At 45.1% G+C, this 16,883-nt stretch overlaps 3 protein-coding genes across 5 annotated transcripts; 1 reads left to right on the forward strand and 2 right to left on the reverse strand.

The window, feature by feature from the left end:
* Window positions 1-2,290: 2,290 nt before the first annotated feature.
* Window positions 2,291-5,483, reverse strand: tmem231 (transmembrane protein 231). The gene is made up of 7 exons (XM_084671995.1): window positions 4,973-5,483; window positions 4,610-4,776; window positions 4,386-4,514; window positions 3,938-4,081; window positions 3,574-3,655; window positions 3,033-3,138; window positions 2,291-2,617 (listed from the first exon to the last, which is right to left on the reverse strand). The coding sequence occupies exons 1-7, from the start codon at window positions 5,109-5,111 to the stop codon at window positions 2,455-2,457; spliced, it is 930 nt and encodes a 309-aa protein (XP_084528121.1). The 5' UTR covers window positions 5,112-5,483; the 3' UTR covers window positions 2,291-2,454.
* gabarapl2 (GABA(A) receptor-associated protein like 2) lies at window positions 5,467-9,349 on the forward strand. Of its 3 annotated transcripts, none has more exons than XM_084671997.1 (4): window positions 5,467-5,609; window positions 7,033-7,088; window positions 7,876-8,048; window positions 8,890-9,349. In XM_084671997.1, exons 1-4 carry the CDS (start codon window positions 5,537-5,539, stop codon window positions 8,978-8,980), a joined length of 393 nt encoding a protein of 130 aa, XP_084528123.1. In that variant the 5' UTR covers window positions 5,467-5,536; the 3' UTR covers window positions 8,981-9,349. The 3 variants fall into 3 exon arrangements, with proteins under 3 accessions (XP_084528123.1, XP_084528124.1, XP_084528122.1); XM_084671998.1 differs by lacking the exon at window positions 5,467-5,609 and adding an exon at window positions 5,867-6,001; XM_084671996.1 differs by lacking the exon at window positions 5,467-5,609 and adding an exon at window positions 6,229-6,692.
* Window positions 9,350-9,356: 7 nt separating this feature from the next.
* adat1 (adenosine deaminase tRNA specific 1) lies at window positions 9,357-14,653 on the reverse strand. Its single transcript, XM_084671994.1, has 9 exons — window positions 14,463-14,653; window positions 14,259-14,327; window positions 14,103-14,157; window positions 13,134-13,261; window positions 12,406-12,982; window positions 11,588-11,733; window positions 11,121-11,220; window positions 10,588-10,674; window positions 9,357-9,918 (listed from the first exon to the last, which is right to left on the reverse strand). The coding sequence occupies exons 1-9, from the start codon at window positions 14,608-14,610 to the stop codon at window positions 9,786-9,788; spliced, it is 1,443 nt and encodes a 480-aa protein (XP_084528120.1). The 5' UTR covers window positions 14,611-14,653; the 3' UTR covers window positions 9,357-9,785.
* Between the last annotated feature and the right edge of the window lie 2,230 nt (window positions 14,654-16,883).

Raw genomic sequence — 16,883 nt, forward strand, 5'->3', positions numbered from 1 at the left:
ATTTTATTAGCTTAAGTTTATAGTAGCCTAACTTTTTATTTTGTGGAAGTAAATATTTGCATGATAGGCTGTAGTCAAATTGTCCAGTCATTTATTGCAATAAGGTAGCCTACCCTTCCACCCATTTTATTAGTAGAATAAAAGTGAGTAAAAGTGAATGACTTAGGCCTAGTGGGACACATCTGCCATATTATAAATTATTGATGCTGTAGCCTATTAATATTAGCAAATTCAATCAAAATCTATGTCGTTTTAACTAGGCTAATAAAAAAAAAAGGCAATGCATTGTGATCTGTTCTAATATTTGTCCATGTTTTTCTTCAACTTTATCTTAGCCCCGACCTTTTTTTCGTTTTCTTTTTCAATAAAAACTGTTTCTGATTCACGATTCCGACATTCAAAGTGTGTAATAAATTAATTCGGGACTTTTATTTCTAAGGTTTCAGATCCCTGGATTCGCTAAACTTAAAGCAGTTCGGGTGGTCAAATGGCAGGCGGGACCTCAAAACCACCTTATAGGCCTATATACTGTGTATATATATTCCCTATGTAAAATGGGGACTCTAGGCAACCCATACACTTCTGTGTTATACACAACTTATTTCTGAGAATGTCATTTGAAAATGGGCTTTAAAGATTCATGTATAATTTACGCAATGGTCCAACATAGCACAACGCATGGTCCAATTTAGGCGAGTCAGATGAAGGTAAAAAAAAAAAGACTCAGCCAAAATACATTCCAGAATCATCCACCTTGGCAAAGGATACATCCGGTTCCTGTTGAAGTAAGACCGGTATCCTGTGTGAATGTTCAGTGTTCTGGTCTATTAGAGCGACAGCTCAGAACAGTTAAGTTTCCTAAGACAAGAAAGCACATGGGCAGACCTCGGGCTAAAATACCTTGCTGACAAGAATGTGTTGTGGAGGTCACCTCTATCCATAATTTGGTATTGCAAGCTCATAATCTTTCTCCCTGGTAACATAAAGGTAAAAAAAAAAGTGTCTCACTCAGTTTGACACATTTTTGTGGGTGACAGTTGATTGCCTGAGCTGGCAAAATGAGCTAATGCGATAGTATTGCACCAGAATTGGAAAACAAGCCCTTTATTGTGTTTGTGCTTGCTCATCTACGTACACAGAGGGACCGGAAGAACACGGTTGCTTCTCTGTGCCACATGGAACCAAGGCACAGCTGCAAGACTTCCTTGCTGTCAGTGATGTAAATGAGATGGCTACCTATTGATTTAAAACTTTGGTTTCATCATAGACCGACAATGGAACAACAACTTGATTGATAGGGCCTGTGTTTTCCAGACTTTCAGTTTCTTACCAGGACAACATAGGGCCTAAAAGTAGTCAGCTAGAGGTCGTTAATCAACACTTGTATGCCTTCATTATTGTACAAATCAATTATGGAAAATGGAACTACCTACTCAGGTGGGAAATTCACCTTGTGAAGTGAGAGGAACCCAACTACCCCGAGTTCAAAATCCAAGATGGCAGGACCACTTATCAACTGTAGATGTAGTTTGACTTGAGCAATTCTTTATATCTGTGTGTCAGTTTCTTATATCCTAAATGCGTGAAGGAGCCACAGGTCCTTCCTTCCTGCTGCTATGAGATGATACAACCAGCACTGCTCTAAATAGAACACACACAGGACTCAATCACTCTAGATAATTAATGGACACACAAAGTAAAATAACTACTGTGCAATATTTATATTTATTTATTTATATTTGGTCTCCATATGCAACTGGTGTTATCTTTTTTTTAAATTATTATTATATCTTGTACTAACTTTGTAAATTTCTATGTATACTTCTGTCCAGTTTGCTGATGCAATCCCTTAATTTCCCCATTGTGGGACGAACAAAGGAATATCTTATCTCAAATGCAACGCATCATGATAATGCCAGGAATCTGTGTGCGTGTAAAAATGTGTTTCACACGATCAACTCAAGAACCGGGCACTCTGCAAAGTTCATCTGCAGGTGACTTTTTTATAATCTAACGGAGTGCCGTGCCGCAATTGAAGTTAAGAAAGCATTTCGACATAAAATAATTACAAAATAGATTGCCGCAAGTTTGACTTGCTTCCTTGCTTTGGACCCATCTTGAGTTGCTGCACCAAAGAGTAGGCTACAGAAGACTTGACTAAGACCCCCAATCTTAATATTCACCTTCACAGATTTAGATGCTCCAACTCTGTAAGGATTTAGGGCTGTCCAACTGTTAAATCGGCAAGTTGAAGAATCTAGCATGTGCTGGGTGTACGTATTTTCAAATCTGTTTGTGAACTGCTTTATTGAAGAAACACAGAAAGGATTATAGGAAACATTACAATTCAACAGATTGTGTACCATGTGAGAGTGTACCACGTCTGAATGACTGTCAGGCCAAGCAGATGGTTGGGCGGCACGTCTGAGAGAATTTAAAAGTCCATTCGGAGGATCAAGAGTTGTGTGGCTTTAGGAGAGGGACAACCACAGTCGGAAGCACCTGGTTCTGGAAGACAAAGGTCTGGACGTGGCTGAAGACCCAGAGGAAAATAAGCAGCACACTGACGTACTGGATCCAGGCGAGCTTGATGGTCTCCCAGAACCCAGGACGATAGGTGGGATCCATGTTAAAGAAACACTGTTTTTTTTATGCGCTCTACATTCATGCATGTCATTTGCCCTGTGTGTGCTACAGGATTATCTCTCCCAGCTCCTCATCATTTCATGGTTTCATGGTCTCTCCTTTAGACAGGCCCTTAAAGTCAACATTTAATTGAATAAAATGTACTTTAACATATAATTAATTGTTCTGGTTTTTTTTGTGTACACACAGCTATAACTGCCAACAGGATGCTGGCTCCCTTTTTAAAGAGGGATATTGTTTTTGGCATTAGCTAATCAAACGCCGAACCTGAAGTAAAATACTGAAGACAGCATCGTCATTGTTACATGCGTGCACAATTGTGTAGTTGTCATTAAGGTTGAGCAGATTAATGCTGCTGACACAGGCACACACAAACAAAAGGATATCTGATGACCTCCACAGGGTAGCGGATCTCAGCGTTGATGTGAAAAGGAGCGCCTGCGGCTCGTCCTATGGTCCACACTGGACTAGGGACAGACAAGACCGTGGTCACTGGAAGAAAGAGGGACATCGGATGTGGAGTGGAGTCAGATGGCTGAGTGGTGAGGGAGTCGGGCTAGTGATCAGAAGGTTGCCGGATCGATTCCCCGCTGTGCCAAATGACGTTGTGTCCTTGGACAAGGACACTTCACCCTACTTGCTTCGGGGGGGGGGAATGTCCCTGTACTTACTGTAATACACTCTGGATAAGAGCGTCTGCTAAATGACTAAATGTAAATCAGTAGTGGACATTATGATACTGTCCATTCAGACATAAATTCCCATGTCCAGTCCTCTCAGATCCAGTTATAGTGTTGATATGGAGGGAGAGGAACCCAGTTATGTACCTTCATTAACCATGACATAGATCACTGAAAGGGGATGACTAGGCTAACAGCATCAGACAACACTGAACAGTCTATACTTCTCAGACAATACACAGCTTACAATTTCTTTCTTGATACGAGCCAATAATGTTGACCAGATTATATGTGTTTGCAAAGGGACTGGACCCATCGACTACAGACACCTGCAAAAGAAACAGAATTCAGAACAGTAATGTCAAACCAAATCATGTTTGACTTTGAAAACATTGAGAGCTTGGCATGGAGGCCAGAATTTTACTAATATTAGCACTGTGGGATTGACAGTATTTGCTAAGAACTTTCTTGTCCTGTTATAGAGAATGACAGTTGTAAGAATGGTTTGTGTGTATGTGTGTACATAAGGTGTGTGTGTGCCAGAGACTTAAAATAAATAAGGATGTAAGGATTTTGACACAGATACATAAGGGCCCACAATATGTCCTCACATTGTACACTGTATAGCGTCCGCGGTGTGGCAGGGGGGTCTTCTGCTGCAGACGCAGGTCTCCACTAATGAAGAGCTGAGAGCCAGGGACGGAGGAAGAGTACTGGACATAGGCAAGAGACTGCATCACCACCGTCGACATCCTCTGGAAGGACAGGAGAGAGAGAGAGATGTGCGGAGGAGGAGAGCGAGAGACACGAGGGGAGGTTGAGAGAAAGAGATAAGAGAGGGGAGAGAGGTGAGAGAATGAGGTCAAAGATTAAAAAAAAGAAGGGTGAGTGACAGTGATGGTAAAGGAAAAGGCGGTAACTGGTACGAGTTGAAGAGGAAGAGAGAAGGAAGGAGGGAAGCAGGTAAAAGCGATCCAGGGAGGTGGAAGGGAGGACTGTGAGGGAGCAGGAGACAGGGATGGGGGAGTGAGGAGAGAGGGATGGAGGTAGAGTACATACAAACAGTTGGTAGGAAAAGGTGAGGAGGAGCTGGACACTGTAGACCTGCTCCTGGGCCTTTAGAGGAAGCTGCAGTTGGAAACTCAAGCGGTCCAGCTTCCCATCCTGGTTCACATCCTCCTCCCGCACCTGCATAATAAACAAACACAATAAAGTCTCCAGTCCAGTAAAGGTGTCACAATACAAGGATGCTCTCTGGAGGAGGAGTCATAGAGGATCCTCACAGACACAGATGGAATCCTGAGGTTTGCTCCCTGCAGGTTGTTGAAGTTAGGAAATGTGCTCCATGCCACGTAGTCTCCACTGGTGCTGGTGGCTGCTACCAGGAGAGTCTGGTACTGGAACCGCACAACAGGCTGCTCCTCATAGGTGCTCCTCTTTAACCAGAATCCTGAACGGGATTAATAAATATTGTAATAGATAGCTAGCTACATATCAGTATGGGCTAGCTACATAACAGACAAGGAAGGAAACACAAGGCTATGCACAAAAAAACTATATTCATCATGAAAATGTCTAGGAATTAGCGAAGCCAAACATAGCAACAACAACAAAAGCTGAGTGGGTTAGTCTAGAGTCGCGATTACCTTGACTCCTGTATGCAACCAGCAGGGGTGGGATGTATGTGAGGCACAAAACAATAACGATGAACAGCGTGGCTTTAGTACAAACGCTCGTTTTGTAGCGAATTAAAGCCGGATGAGAATATACTTCATAAAACGCCATAACAAGAAGATGAGTAGAAAACGTATTTTTTCCACACCCGGGTGGATTTCTATCTTTCTAAGTTGGCAATGGCACTCAAACTCTTGCCTATACAGTATGCAGCTAAGATTAGCTAGCTAAAAGCTAGGAATGTGCAAACAGATTCCTGCTGAAGGTTGGCTACAAACTGGAATAAATCCATACACAGATCAAAAACTGAAAAGGTATAGAACCACATTTGGACTTGCAATCGCTTTTAATTTGGCCATCAATGTGACTCAGTACAAAGATAGCGACCTAGTACTATCTTCAGATACTCGCCGAAGTCATGCTACACTTTCTGGGCGGTTTGTAGCTACTTCCGGTAGTTTAGCGTCTGAAGGTTACCATGGCTGCGGCTGGGTTTATGCTGAGCCATAGAAAAAGAGCCATGCAGATACTTTTCTATGGCTCCGGTTATATGGCAACAAATCGCTGTCGCCCAAATAGCACTGGTTCCCCCGCGTGCGCCTCAAAGTGGTACGACCAGAGCATCTCTCCTTAACTGCTTCCTCTGATAAGAGAACCTACCCACTCCACAAAATAGATAGCGAAGTATATGATCGGCCTAAAAGCACATGCTTACATTGATTTTCTGTTTTTACCTTTATAAAAAGGAACGGAAGTATTTCCTTTAGGCTAAAGGGTGGATTCGATCGCAGTGACATCACATTCTTTGGAAAGACGGACGTCCGACGCCTTAAATTTGCCTGTATATTGTCGACGCGTTGTTTTGTTGTATTTTCTACATTAGATAAACAGTTATATCTACCACTTTTATTTTCAAGTTCAAATCTTCCTTTCAGCATCACGCCATTGCGTGCTCGTATCTGCAAAAATGAAATGGATGTTTAAAGAGGACCATTCCCTCGGTAAAGGGGTTTTAATTGTTGTGTCACATATTTATTGTTGGCGTGCATCCTTACCTGTAGCTAATTGACATGTTTTCTCTGTCAGGCTTCACTGCTAGGCCTCCATCTTCCCACCTTATAACTGCATGCGCAAGTTAGGTTGTCCGGTCCTTCGCTCCTGCAAGCACCATTGTTTTTATTGATTACTATACAATGCTTGCTTGCTCTGGGATATGCGAGTCCCGCTTGTTACAATTGCATGAACCTGGGAAGGGCATGCAGAGCTAATATCTTAGCAAGTGTGCAAATACTCAAGAGATCCCCAACACATCAAACACACATTTACTGGGTTCAACATCGCCAATGTCTTATCGATATGACTTTATCACAGCATTTTGACAGATCCAATTATTAACAACCGTTCATGTTCACATTGTACATTGGCCGCCCCACTGTCCCCGGTGTAGGGCTTTGCATGCACAGATAGACCTTAAATTAGAGCTGCTATCTGGGCTAATGAAGACTGTGGCTGGACTTTGGAGAGAACCTCCCAGGAGAACCTTATCCTTATTGGTCTGGAGCTGGGAGGATGAGATGGTGACACTAAAAACGTCTGAAGACAGGCACCAGCTCTCCATTGACCTGCTAAAAACCCACTTTGAAACAGAACTCCTCTTTTCACCTCAGTTTTTCACAGTGGTAACCGAAGGAGGTGATTTATGATATATTTTTGATTGGTGGTGGTTAAGAATAGGGAAAGAGCGTGTGTGTAAAACAAAGAAGAAAGTGTACTTTGTATTGCTCTGTAGCCTATACTGAGCCTATACTGAGGACTGCATTACTGTATTGGGTGGCCACAGTATGTGAATTGGGTGAATTTTCAGGCCTGACAAGGGCTGGGTAGATCCCTGACTGTTTTCCGGTACGTTTTTATCCAAGTCATGTACTGTATGGAAAATGCAGGAGATTAAACATTTAGGGTAGGGTTTTGTAAAAGTAGGGTTGACTTGTTCTTCCTCTCACCCTGTGTCATTTCTCTCCTCCTTTCTCAGAACACAGATGTTTGGAATCTACCAAAATAAGAAACAAGTATCCCGACAGAGTTCCGGTAAGTGACAGATGGCAATGTAGATAAGATAGTGGCAGACAGACACACCCATAGGCGGACTGGCAGAGTGACATTGATGAAGTGGTAGTCAGTGTCACTATTTGCGTAGGCTGTGCAGTATTGACGTGCTGTATGTATTGAGGGGAGTAACCTACAGGGAGAGGATTTAGGTTGGGAGGATGTGAGACGTGTTGACAGTAGAAGCTGGGCTGCTTGGACATAGCGTGCTAATAGGTAGAGAAAAGTACATTCAATACCATCCTAGTGATGGCCGTGGATTGTTTTCGGATCATCTGTGAGGACAAAGGTTACCAGGTTACAATGACTGATACAGAACTTCCACCTGGGCCCCCACCGTCTACCCAGTGAGGGCACCAGCTTGGCACACCTGTGAGTCGGGCACGTGGCTGCTAAGTTGTACTGACCTGAGAATGACAGGGCTTTCTGTGTGGTAGTTGTGGACCTTTGTGTGGTCATAAAGCCCAGGAAAGTGATCCCTGTTCTGGGATCTCAGTTTTCACCTGCCTATTGGGACAACTGATGTTGATAAAAAAAAAAAAAGACAGAAAGCGATCCTGACAGAAGCCCACATTTTCTCTCCGCTATACATACATGAGCGTATGTACACACATACTATACTGTACGCCAGCTAGCAAGAATGTTATTCAGACTGGGGACCTCATCAAATAAAGACTATATACATTGGGCTTAGTGTGTGTGCATGTGAGACTGTATGAGTCTGTGTGTCAATGTCTGTCTGTGTATTAATGTCTGTCAAATGTTTCAGGTGATAGTGGAGAAGGTGTCCGGCTCTCAGATAGTAGATATTGATAAGAGGAAGTACTTGGTCCCCTCGGACATCACTGTCGCCCAGTTCATGTGGATCATCAGAAAACGCATCCAGTTGCCCTCAGAGAAGGCCATATTCCTCTTTGTGGACAAGACAGTCCCACAGTCTAGGTGAGACTGGTCTATGGCGTACCCGTAGCATAGCGTTCTCATCATTGTCCCAGTGATGGTACTACTCCTGCAGGGAGGGAGAAGGGGAGAGGGAAAATTGAGTGTGGATTTGTGTAACTGGACACTAGGAAGTAAGTTTCATAAGTGTGAAAGGAATCCCCTTGTGAAAGGGGGCATAGTCACGCTAATCCTCCTCCACTTACACTCTCCACCAATCACGGCATCACATTGGCCTCACACACATTCAGTTATATGAATTCACTGTCTGATGGCTTATCTGCCTTTGTTAGAACACATACTTGGCACACAGGAGCAGTAAAAAATTCCAATCAATGTGAAAGATTGTCTTACAGAATCATTCATTACTCAAGGGTTCCAACTACGGAATGTGTGTTGTTAACAATGTAAATATACATTCTGTAGTTGGAAACCTTGAGTAATGAATGTACAGATTAACTTGTTATTTGTGTTCTAACAATGGCAGATAAGCCATCAGACGGTGAATTCATATGATTGGTTGTGTGTGAGGCCAATACGATTGGGGTGTAGATGGGTAATGCCGTGATTGGTGGAGACTGTGAGTGGAGGAGGATTAGCGTGACTATGCCCCCTTTTACATGGGGGTTTCTTTCACACTGATAAAACTTACTTCCTTGTGTCCAGTTACCTATGTGGATACCAAAGGTTTGGTTTTCTGTGTCACCTGTGCATCTGTATCAAATGCATGTCATGTTTGTATGCGTGTTCATTTGTGTGCAAGATTGAGAGCAGGGGTATGCGTGTCTTGTGTTCTGGAAAATGTACACTGAACGTGTGCTTTGTGCGTGACGTTTTTTTGTAGCCTGACCATGGGGCAACTGTACGAGAAGGAGAGGGACGAGGATGGGTTCCTCTACGTGGCGTACAGCGGAGAAAACACCTTTGGATGCTAGACACCCTGCACAGCTCCAGGCCAACCTATATCACCACACACCGTCTGACATCCTAATCACCCCCTCCTCTTTTTAAGACAAGCTTGATTGTACCATATAGACAATTATGTTTTAGAGCTTCTTCAGACTGACCATGTTATGGATGCTTCGGGCTATTATCACACCCTTTGTCATGTTGTCATATAGATTGTACATTTGATTACAGTACTTTCAGGTGAAATGTCTGAGTATTAATATAGTTTAATAAATCAGTTGCATAAATGGTATACAGAAATATGTTGTTTGATCTGTTTACAATAATATATTTTAAAATTATTTATGGAGAATTTTCAATACTTCAAAAGGTAAGGTAGCTGGATGACCGAACCAATAAAAAAACAATAAATCTATTTCTTTATTGACTTATTGATGCATGCAGCACAAGAATCTGTACAGAATATGTGATATGCTATCCTGAGACAGTGGTCAAGCCCAAAGCTGTTCAGTAGTGAGTACATGCTGATAGGCTAGTCTCCCTATGTGAGCCAGACCAACAGTGACACCATTGTTCAGATGGGATCTTATCACATTCTGGCATTCTAACTCTCATAGTCACTACAGCTGACTAGCTTGCTCTGGGTACCATCCTCAGGCCCTCTGCACTACTGTAGGCCCTGGGCACAGAAAGGATCCTCAACATGACGATCCATCCCATCCAGGCCCGAGCAGGGCCAGCCAAGACGAGCAGCTGTCCTTCCTGGGAGGCAGAACACGTGTTTTCAGTTTTTACAGCAGCAGGTTGCGGTCGCTGGGGTCAGAGTTGATTTCAGTTGAACATCAGCAGGTTGCGGTCACTACGGGGCCACAGAGGGAAGGCCTGACTGCGGAGCAGGTGCCAGGCTTCCTGGTAGGAACCCGCAGCCTGCTTATAGTCCCAGTATGTCTGGAGCTCCTCCCCTCTGCACATGGTTCAGAAAACAAAGCAACAATGGTGAAAAACGCAGTGCTAAATGAGAACTCATATCTGTCTGGTATTATATCCCCATGTACAGAGTCTCCTTCTCAGCTCAGTCTTATAGGGTTTAGGTGTTTCGGCGTTAGAGTTTTGGTACAGACCATGTGCCTGAGGTGTAGGCCTGTAGGGCTACATGTGACTAACCATGTGACTGCAGAATGGAAAGTGTGTGTCCACGTGTGTTTGTGAAAATGTAAATGAGCATCTATAGAATCTATGGGCTGAATAGACTTGTAACTTAAGCTATTCCGATGTGGGAATGAGACCACACTCAAGCTGACGAACAATACCGTTTACAAACTTCTCCTTTACAAACACAATGAAAACATTCAGTGTCATGAACACTGCTGCTCATCTTGACACCAAGAGATTTAGCCCAGTCACTCTGTGAAAGGGGGGCAGGAAGCAGGGGGGCAGCGAGGGAGGCCGGAGGCAGAAGACAGGGAGGTAGGTAGAAGGCATGGAGGCAGGGGGAGGTAGAGGGAGAAGCAAGGCAGGATCAGGTTAACAGGTGACACGAGGAACAGAGGGGGGTCTGTTTCCGTGAGAACAGATTCACTCACTGTCTCTCACACACATACACACACAGACACACACAAAGGAGGACAAGTACCTGAGAGTAGGTGGGAGTTGGAGCTGTTGGGTTGCAGCCTGAAGTGCCAGGAAGGAGTGGAACAGTTCCACCTTCGAGATCAGAGACCTGCAGGTGGCCAGAGCAGTGGATCAGGGTCTCTGTGGAGCTGCTAAGTCTGTGAGCCTGATCACAACTGTGTTCTGTGGGTTATGCTAGCTTTGACAGTGATTGATCGGTGATACCTAGCTTTGACAGGGTTTGGTCGGTGATACCTAGCTTTGACAGTGATTGGTCGGTGATACCTAGCTTTGACAGGGTTTGGTCGGTGATACCTAGCTTTGACAGTGTTTGGTCGGTGATACCTAGCTTTGACAGGGTTTGGTCGGTGATACCTAGCTTTGACAGTGATTGGTCGGTGATACCTAGCTTTGACAGGGTTTGGTCGGTGATACCTAGCTTTGACAGTGTTTGGTCGGTGATACCTAGCTTCGAAAGTGTTTGGTCGGTGATACCTAGCTTTGACAGGGTTTGGTCAGTGATACCTAGCTTCGACAGTGTTTGGTCGGTGATACCTAGCTTTGACAGTGCCCAGAGTCTTCTTGGTGACCCCATGTTTATAACCATTAGCAGTGACATCTAGTGGCTGGTCCCGGACAAGACACCAACTTATAGCTGGGAAAGATCGGAGAGAAAGAGAGTGAGTGAAACATGCGTGAGAATGAAGGCAAAGGGTCTAGCGAGACGGGACAATAGACAGAGCTGGCATTGTTAGGTCTGTTAGCGTGGCTCTGAAACAGCTGTAGAGCAGAACCATGGACAACAAAGTCAACATTTACTGAGGATTCAGTGAGAATGAGCAGCAGCATCACATGTATCAGGGTGGGACAATAAGGAGAGAAGGGGAAGGAAAATACATATTTGCCACATTTTCCTCCCTCACAATGCCAAACACTCACACACTCACTCACTCACACACTCACACACACACACACACACTCAAACACACACACACACACACACACCTGACTGCTCCACCCACCAGCTCCACAGGGAGAGATGTGGCTCTGTGTAGCCAGACGGCTGCTCTTTGTCCGGGCCTGGCTGTGAGGGAACTCCAGGCTGGACTGCTGCAGCTTTGGAGGCTGGAAGGTGAAGCCCTCAGGCAGGCCGGTCACCATGGAACACCTACACAGCGCAGGAGGACATCACCCTAACAACCCCAGCTCTCTAAAAACGGTCTACATACATACCGCACTCACACATCGGTATGGGATAGTTGTAATTGCACCTGTGGATGGTCAAATGTTTGTGTTATCGTCAAGGGTTACTACGGTTTCACTCTGACTTCTGGTTTCTTTCTCTTTCCATTCTCTCAGTATTGTGCCCAGTATTGTTTGGTCACCGGGTGAGAGTGCGTACCACGGTGGCTGGCCTAGATATGGGTGAGCAGAGCACTTGGCCTTGGCCCCCAGGTCGCCGTTGATATGGCTGACCACTGCTCCTGGCTGCCTTGGAGGAATGAAGCAGTATGGGAACATGCAGAGGACTCCATCCCCCCCCCCCCCCCCCGGCCCCCGCCCCAATGGAAATGTGTGTGTTTCATGGTGTCCTCCACTCGCTGCACATGTGTTTGTGTCACACTGTAAATACTGCTAAACAATTCTTATTTTTTCGCATCACCACAGGGCCCTGGGTTCGATTCCAGACCGAGCCATTTCCTACATATCCTCCCCTCTCGCTACCCTATTTTTCCTGTCACTCTACACCGTATCCATCCTGATAAACAGAAATGCATAAAAATGTATTCAAAACAAATTATTGTACCACCTCCAGCCTACTGCGAGGTCAGAGTCTCACCTGGTCACCAAGGCTCGGTGCATGGCCTCAGAACTGTAAGGACAACTCCCTACCACCACAGCACTGAAGTACAGCGCCCCCTGCAGATAGTGGGTGAGAAGTGCGCCCTGGAACCCCAGCACCGCCCAGCGAGCTAACTTGTCACTGCAGGAGAGAGACAGGGTGGGCTCTCCACGACCAGGCTTCACCCGGAGGCCCCCCGTGAGGTGGTACCCAGCCCCAGGCTGGAGGGGGTCTGCTGAGCCTCCAGGGACACACTTGGCCCCTGTCCGATGGATGTCTGGGCCCACTGGGACCTCGACGCTGGCAGGCTGGGGTAGCTGATTCACCATGGAAACGTCTCGCTTCTCTCGCTGTTCCGAGTCAGCACATCCCACACCGCTCTCGACCTTGTGTACAGTCTCCACCCCTAATCGTGGGAGCTTGTTGGTTCTCTCACCCGGCTCCTCGCTTCTGCGTTTCAGAGATCCTCCTTCTGCGACCTGATTGGTTACTTCAAAGGGGTCGTCTCTTGTAATTGGTGGGCAGGGCTGAGATTGACTGTCAGTCATCATGGGAATGATAGAGGCATCTCCACCTGAACACAAACACCAGCATTCAGCACATAGCACACATAAACATACGAGTTGTAAAATACAGTAACAGTGTCTCTTAAGACTGAATGCAGTATGCATGCATCCAACACGAAGGTGGCCTGTACTGATCGTCCTCCATCAACACTGACTCACAGGGAGTGTGACTGGTGAAGAAGAGGAAGGACACCCCAGGAAGGAGCCTCCAGCTGCCCTCGCCTGCGTGAGTGAACACAGAGCTGCCCTCGCCGCACGCAGCCCTGCGCAGCTGCTCCGTCAGGTACCTGGACAGACACGCCCCCTTACAGTACGTCTTCACTCACATTTGACTGACTTATGCTGGGGACACACTATCCGATTTTTTTAATCTTATAAGATTTTCAAACTGTGAGAGACCACAAACATGAGGACAAAAAATCCTAGATTTAGCCGTTTTGCTCCTCCAGTGTGTGGTCACTCTTAACACACCTCACACCAAGGGAACATCTGATAAAATCTGCGGAACCAGCAAGATAATCGGGACATTTGTTACCTCGGATTGTCGGAAGGGCCGAAATCGGCCCGATTATCCTGTGGTGTGTCCCCAGCATTAGCAGATGCTTTGCTCCAAAGCAACATACAATTCGAATAGTGAACGTATGGCATTGTACTATGTGTTTATATTGTATACACACACATATATAATCTATATTTATAATCTATATAATATCTTTTTTTCAAGAGAGTCCTGGCCAGATTACATTAGAGTGCAACAAAAAGACAAGTTTGTGGATGCAGTTTTTTTTTTACAAGACAGCGGTACAGCAGGATCTTAAGGTTAGAGGCTATACTGCAAAGACAGTCCCTGTTAGAGGCTATACTGCAAAGACAGGCCTGGTTAGAGGCTATACTGCAAAGACAGTCCCTGTTAGAGGCTATACTGCAAAGACAAGCCCTGTTAGAGGCTATACTGCAAAGACAAGCCCAGTTGGAGGCTATATTGCTTGTGGTTGAGGTATTAACATTAACATGCATGGAGACACACATGCAGACACAAATGTAAACAAGGACACACATGAAGGCAGGCATCGAAAGACAACCACAGACAGACAGGGAGGAAGGAGAGGGCTAGGCACATCCTCTCACCTAACACAGCCCCGTCTCGCAATCACCTCTGCATGGCTGTCATTCAGCACATCTCCTGAGGGGGAAGTCAGAAATTAGGCCCATATTAGTTATTCGGATTTATTAGAATTTCTGACTCTGTGCTTTGGTGTATATATGCACTGAGAAGATGCAAACCATTTGAGCTCATAGCTGAACGCCCGATACATTTGGTACCAGTTCCAAGAGACACCACCTCTTTTTTAGCTGTGAAGGAGAAAGGACCGTATTGTAATAGCTATCAACTCGAACAAATGACTATGATGTTTATGACAATTTGTTTGTGCCCCAAGGTAGGTTAGCAATGGCGTAAACCCATGAAATCCATGTTAAAGTCCTAACCCGTGGAATGACAAGGGGACACGGTCACTTTGACTACAGCGGCTAGCAAGGTCCACTCCCTTCCCGGGTCAGGCTTCCCTCGCTTGGGTAACGCGTTGAAATGGTCGTAGCATAGAAGAGCAATTTCATCGGGTGTCCACATCCCCATCGTTTGTTAGTTCCCACGTTCTAGTGAGCGGGCTACAGTTTCAACTACATTCTCAATAGGAAATCTTCCGGGTCAGTTTATTTGGAACGTCAAAATAAAAGCCCGCTATAAATCAATCGAGGAATTATAGCTTGTTTACTATAGTTGTTAATATATGATATGTATTTAGAGAAAAATATCTACTCCACCCAGTAAGCTACCCCCCGTTGAATGTAAAGAATAACTGAGGGTCAGGGAGCGGTAGGGTCGGGAAAAAAAGTCTGACTGTATGTAACAGGGCTCTCACGCATCTGCCGTGAGAATCATGCTCTCGCGCAAAACCTTGTCTTTCTCATGCTGAGAATAAAGGCTTAACTTGTCCTGCTATATACAATTAATGGACTGAGCACAAGAATATAGATGTAAGTTTTTCTGCAGAGTTGAGCACTGTCTCGTCTCGAATTATATAGCCTGGAGTTAATGCCACCCAGAGCCATAGAAAAAGGCGATGGCTCTGATGCCACCTACCAGCCAATCAGAAACACCAGCAGCCCCCCGGTCTCCGGGATTGTTGTACCCTATGTACGTTGACAGATGGTAATCCCACGACAAACTGTTGATAGCCCTGGTAGGCTACATAGTATGAGAACATCATTCATATATTATGTACACGTGCACAGTCGTAAAACTTATTAGGTCTGCCAACATACAAACTCTGTTAAAAGTATGAATTAACATACATGCAATTCTTACTCTACATAGCCTTTTACTTATTATGACAATTTAGAAAAAGTTGCCCGTTTTATGGCATATTAGCGTTGCTGCTTAACACTCCAAACGGTGAACCTTGCATCTAACCTTCTTTCTCTTCAAAATACAAATCTACCGTTTTGTTTCATATTTTTAACGATTATCCCAATTCACGTATGTCCTTGCAATCCTGCTATTTTGTCATACTTTAGGAAGGAATCTGACTTCATAGACGGCGTTAAAGTACCTCCACGCTGCTTTATTACCAGAAGGTTAAATCATAGGTCAGCTGCATAGAGCATGTGTTACTGAGAGCATTCTCATCTCGATGCTCTCTTGTCGATTCACCGATGTCCAAATCATGTTGCTGACACCAGAGGCCATTGGTGTTCGTCAACGAAACTGAATGAAAGGCATTGCCTAACAGGTTTTCTTTGTGGGACTCGAGAAGCTATCAGAATCCTGTCCAGAAAAAGGGCATAACTTTACCTGGTGTTCTATTACATAGACTGGACAAAGGATGAAATGCTTTTTCTCACTTTTCAGTCTCTGGTTTGGGTTGACATGAGCGGTATAGGGTTGACATGAGCGGTATAGGGTTGACATGAGCGGTATAGAGTTGACATGAGCGGTATAGAGTTGACATGAGCGGTATAGAGTTGACATGAGCGGTATAGAGTTGACATGAGCGGTATAGAGTTGACATGAGCGGTATAGAGTTGACATGAGCGGTATAGGGTTGACATGAGCGGTATAGGGTTGACATGAGCGGTATAGGGTTGACATGAGCGGTATAAAGTTGACATGAGCGGTATAGGGTTGACATGAGCGGTATAGGGTTGACATGAGCGGTATAGAGTTGACATGAGCGGTATAGAGTTGACATGAGCGGTATAGAGTTGACATGAGCGGTATAGAGTTGACATGAGCGGTATAGAGTTGACATGAGCGGTATAGAGTTGACATGAGCGGTATAGGGTTGACATGAGCGGTATAGGGTTGACATGAGCGGTATAGGGTTGACATGAGCGGTATAGAGTTGACATGAGCGGTATAGAGTTGACATGAGCGGTATAGAGTTGACATGAGCGGTATAGAGTTGACATGAGCGGTATAGGGTTGACATGAGCGGTATAGGGTTGACATGAGCGGTATAGAGTTGACATGAGCGGTATAGAGTTGACATGAGCGGTATAGGGTTGACATGAGCGGTATAGGGTTGACATGAGCGGTATAGGGTTGACATGAGCGGTATAGGGTTGACATGAGCGGTATAGGGTTGACATGAGCGGTATAGGGTTGACATGAGCGGTATAGAGTTGACATGAGCGGTATAGGGTTGACATGAGCGGTATAGAGTTGACATGAGCGGTATAGGGTTGACATGAGCGGTATAGAGTTGACATGAGCGGTATAGGGTTGACATGAGCGGTATAGGGTTGACATGAGCGGTATAGGGTTGACATGAGCGGTATAGAGTTGACATGAGCGGTATAGGGTTGACATGAGCGGTATAGAGTTGACATGAGCGGTATAGAGTTGAC

This window comes from Hypomesus nipponensis, chromosome 14 (assembly GCF_054491055.1).
Source record: "Hypomesus nipponensis isolate SF chromosome 14, ASM5449105v1, whole genome shotgun sequence".
NCBI lineage: Eukaryota > Metazoa > Chordata > Actinopteri > Osmeriformes > Osmeridae > Hypomesus > Hypomesus nipponensis.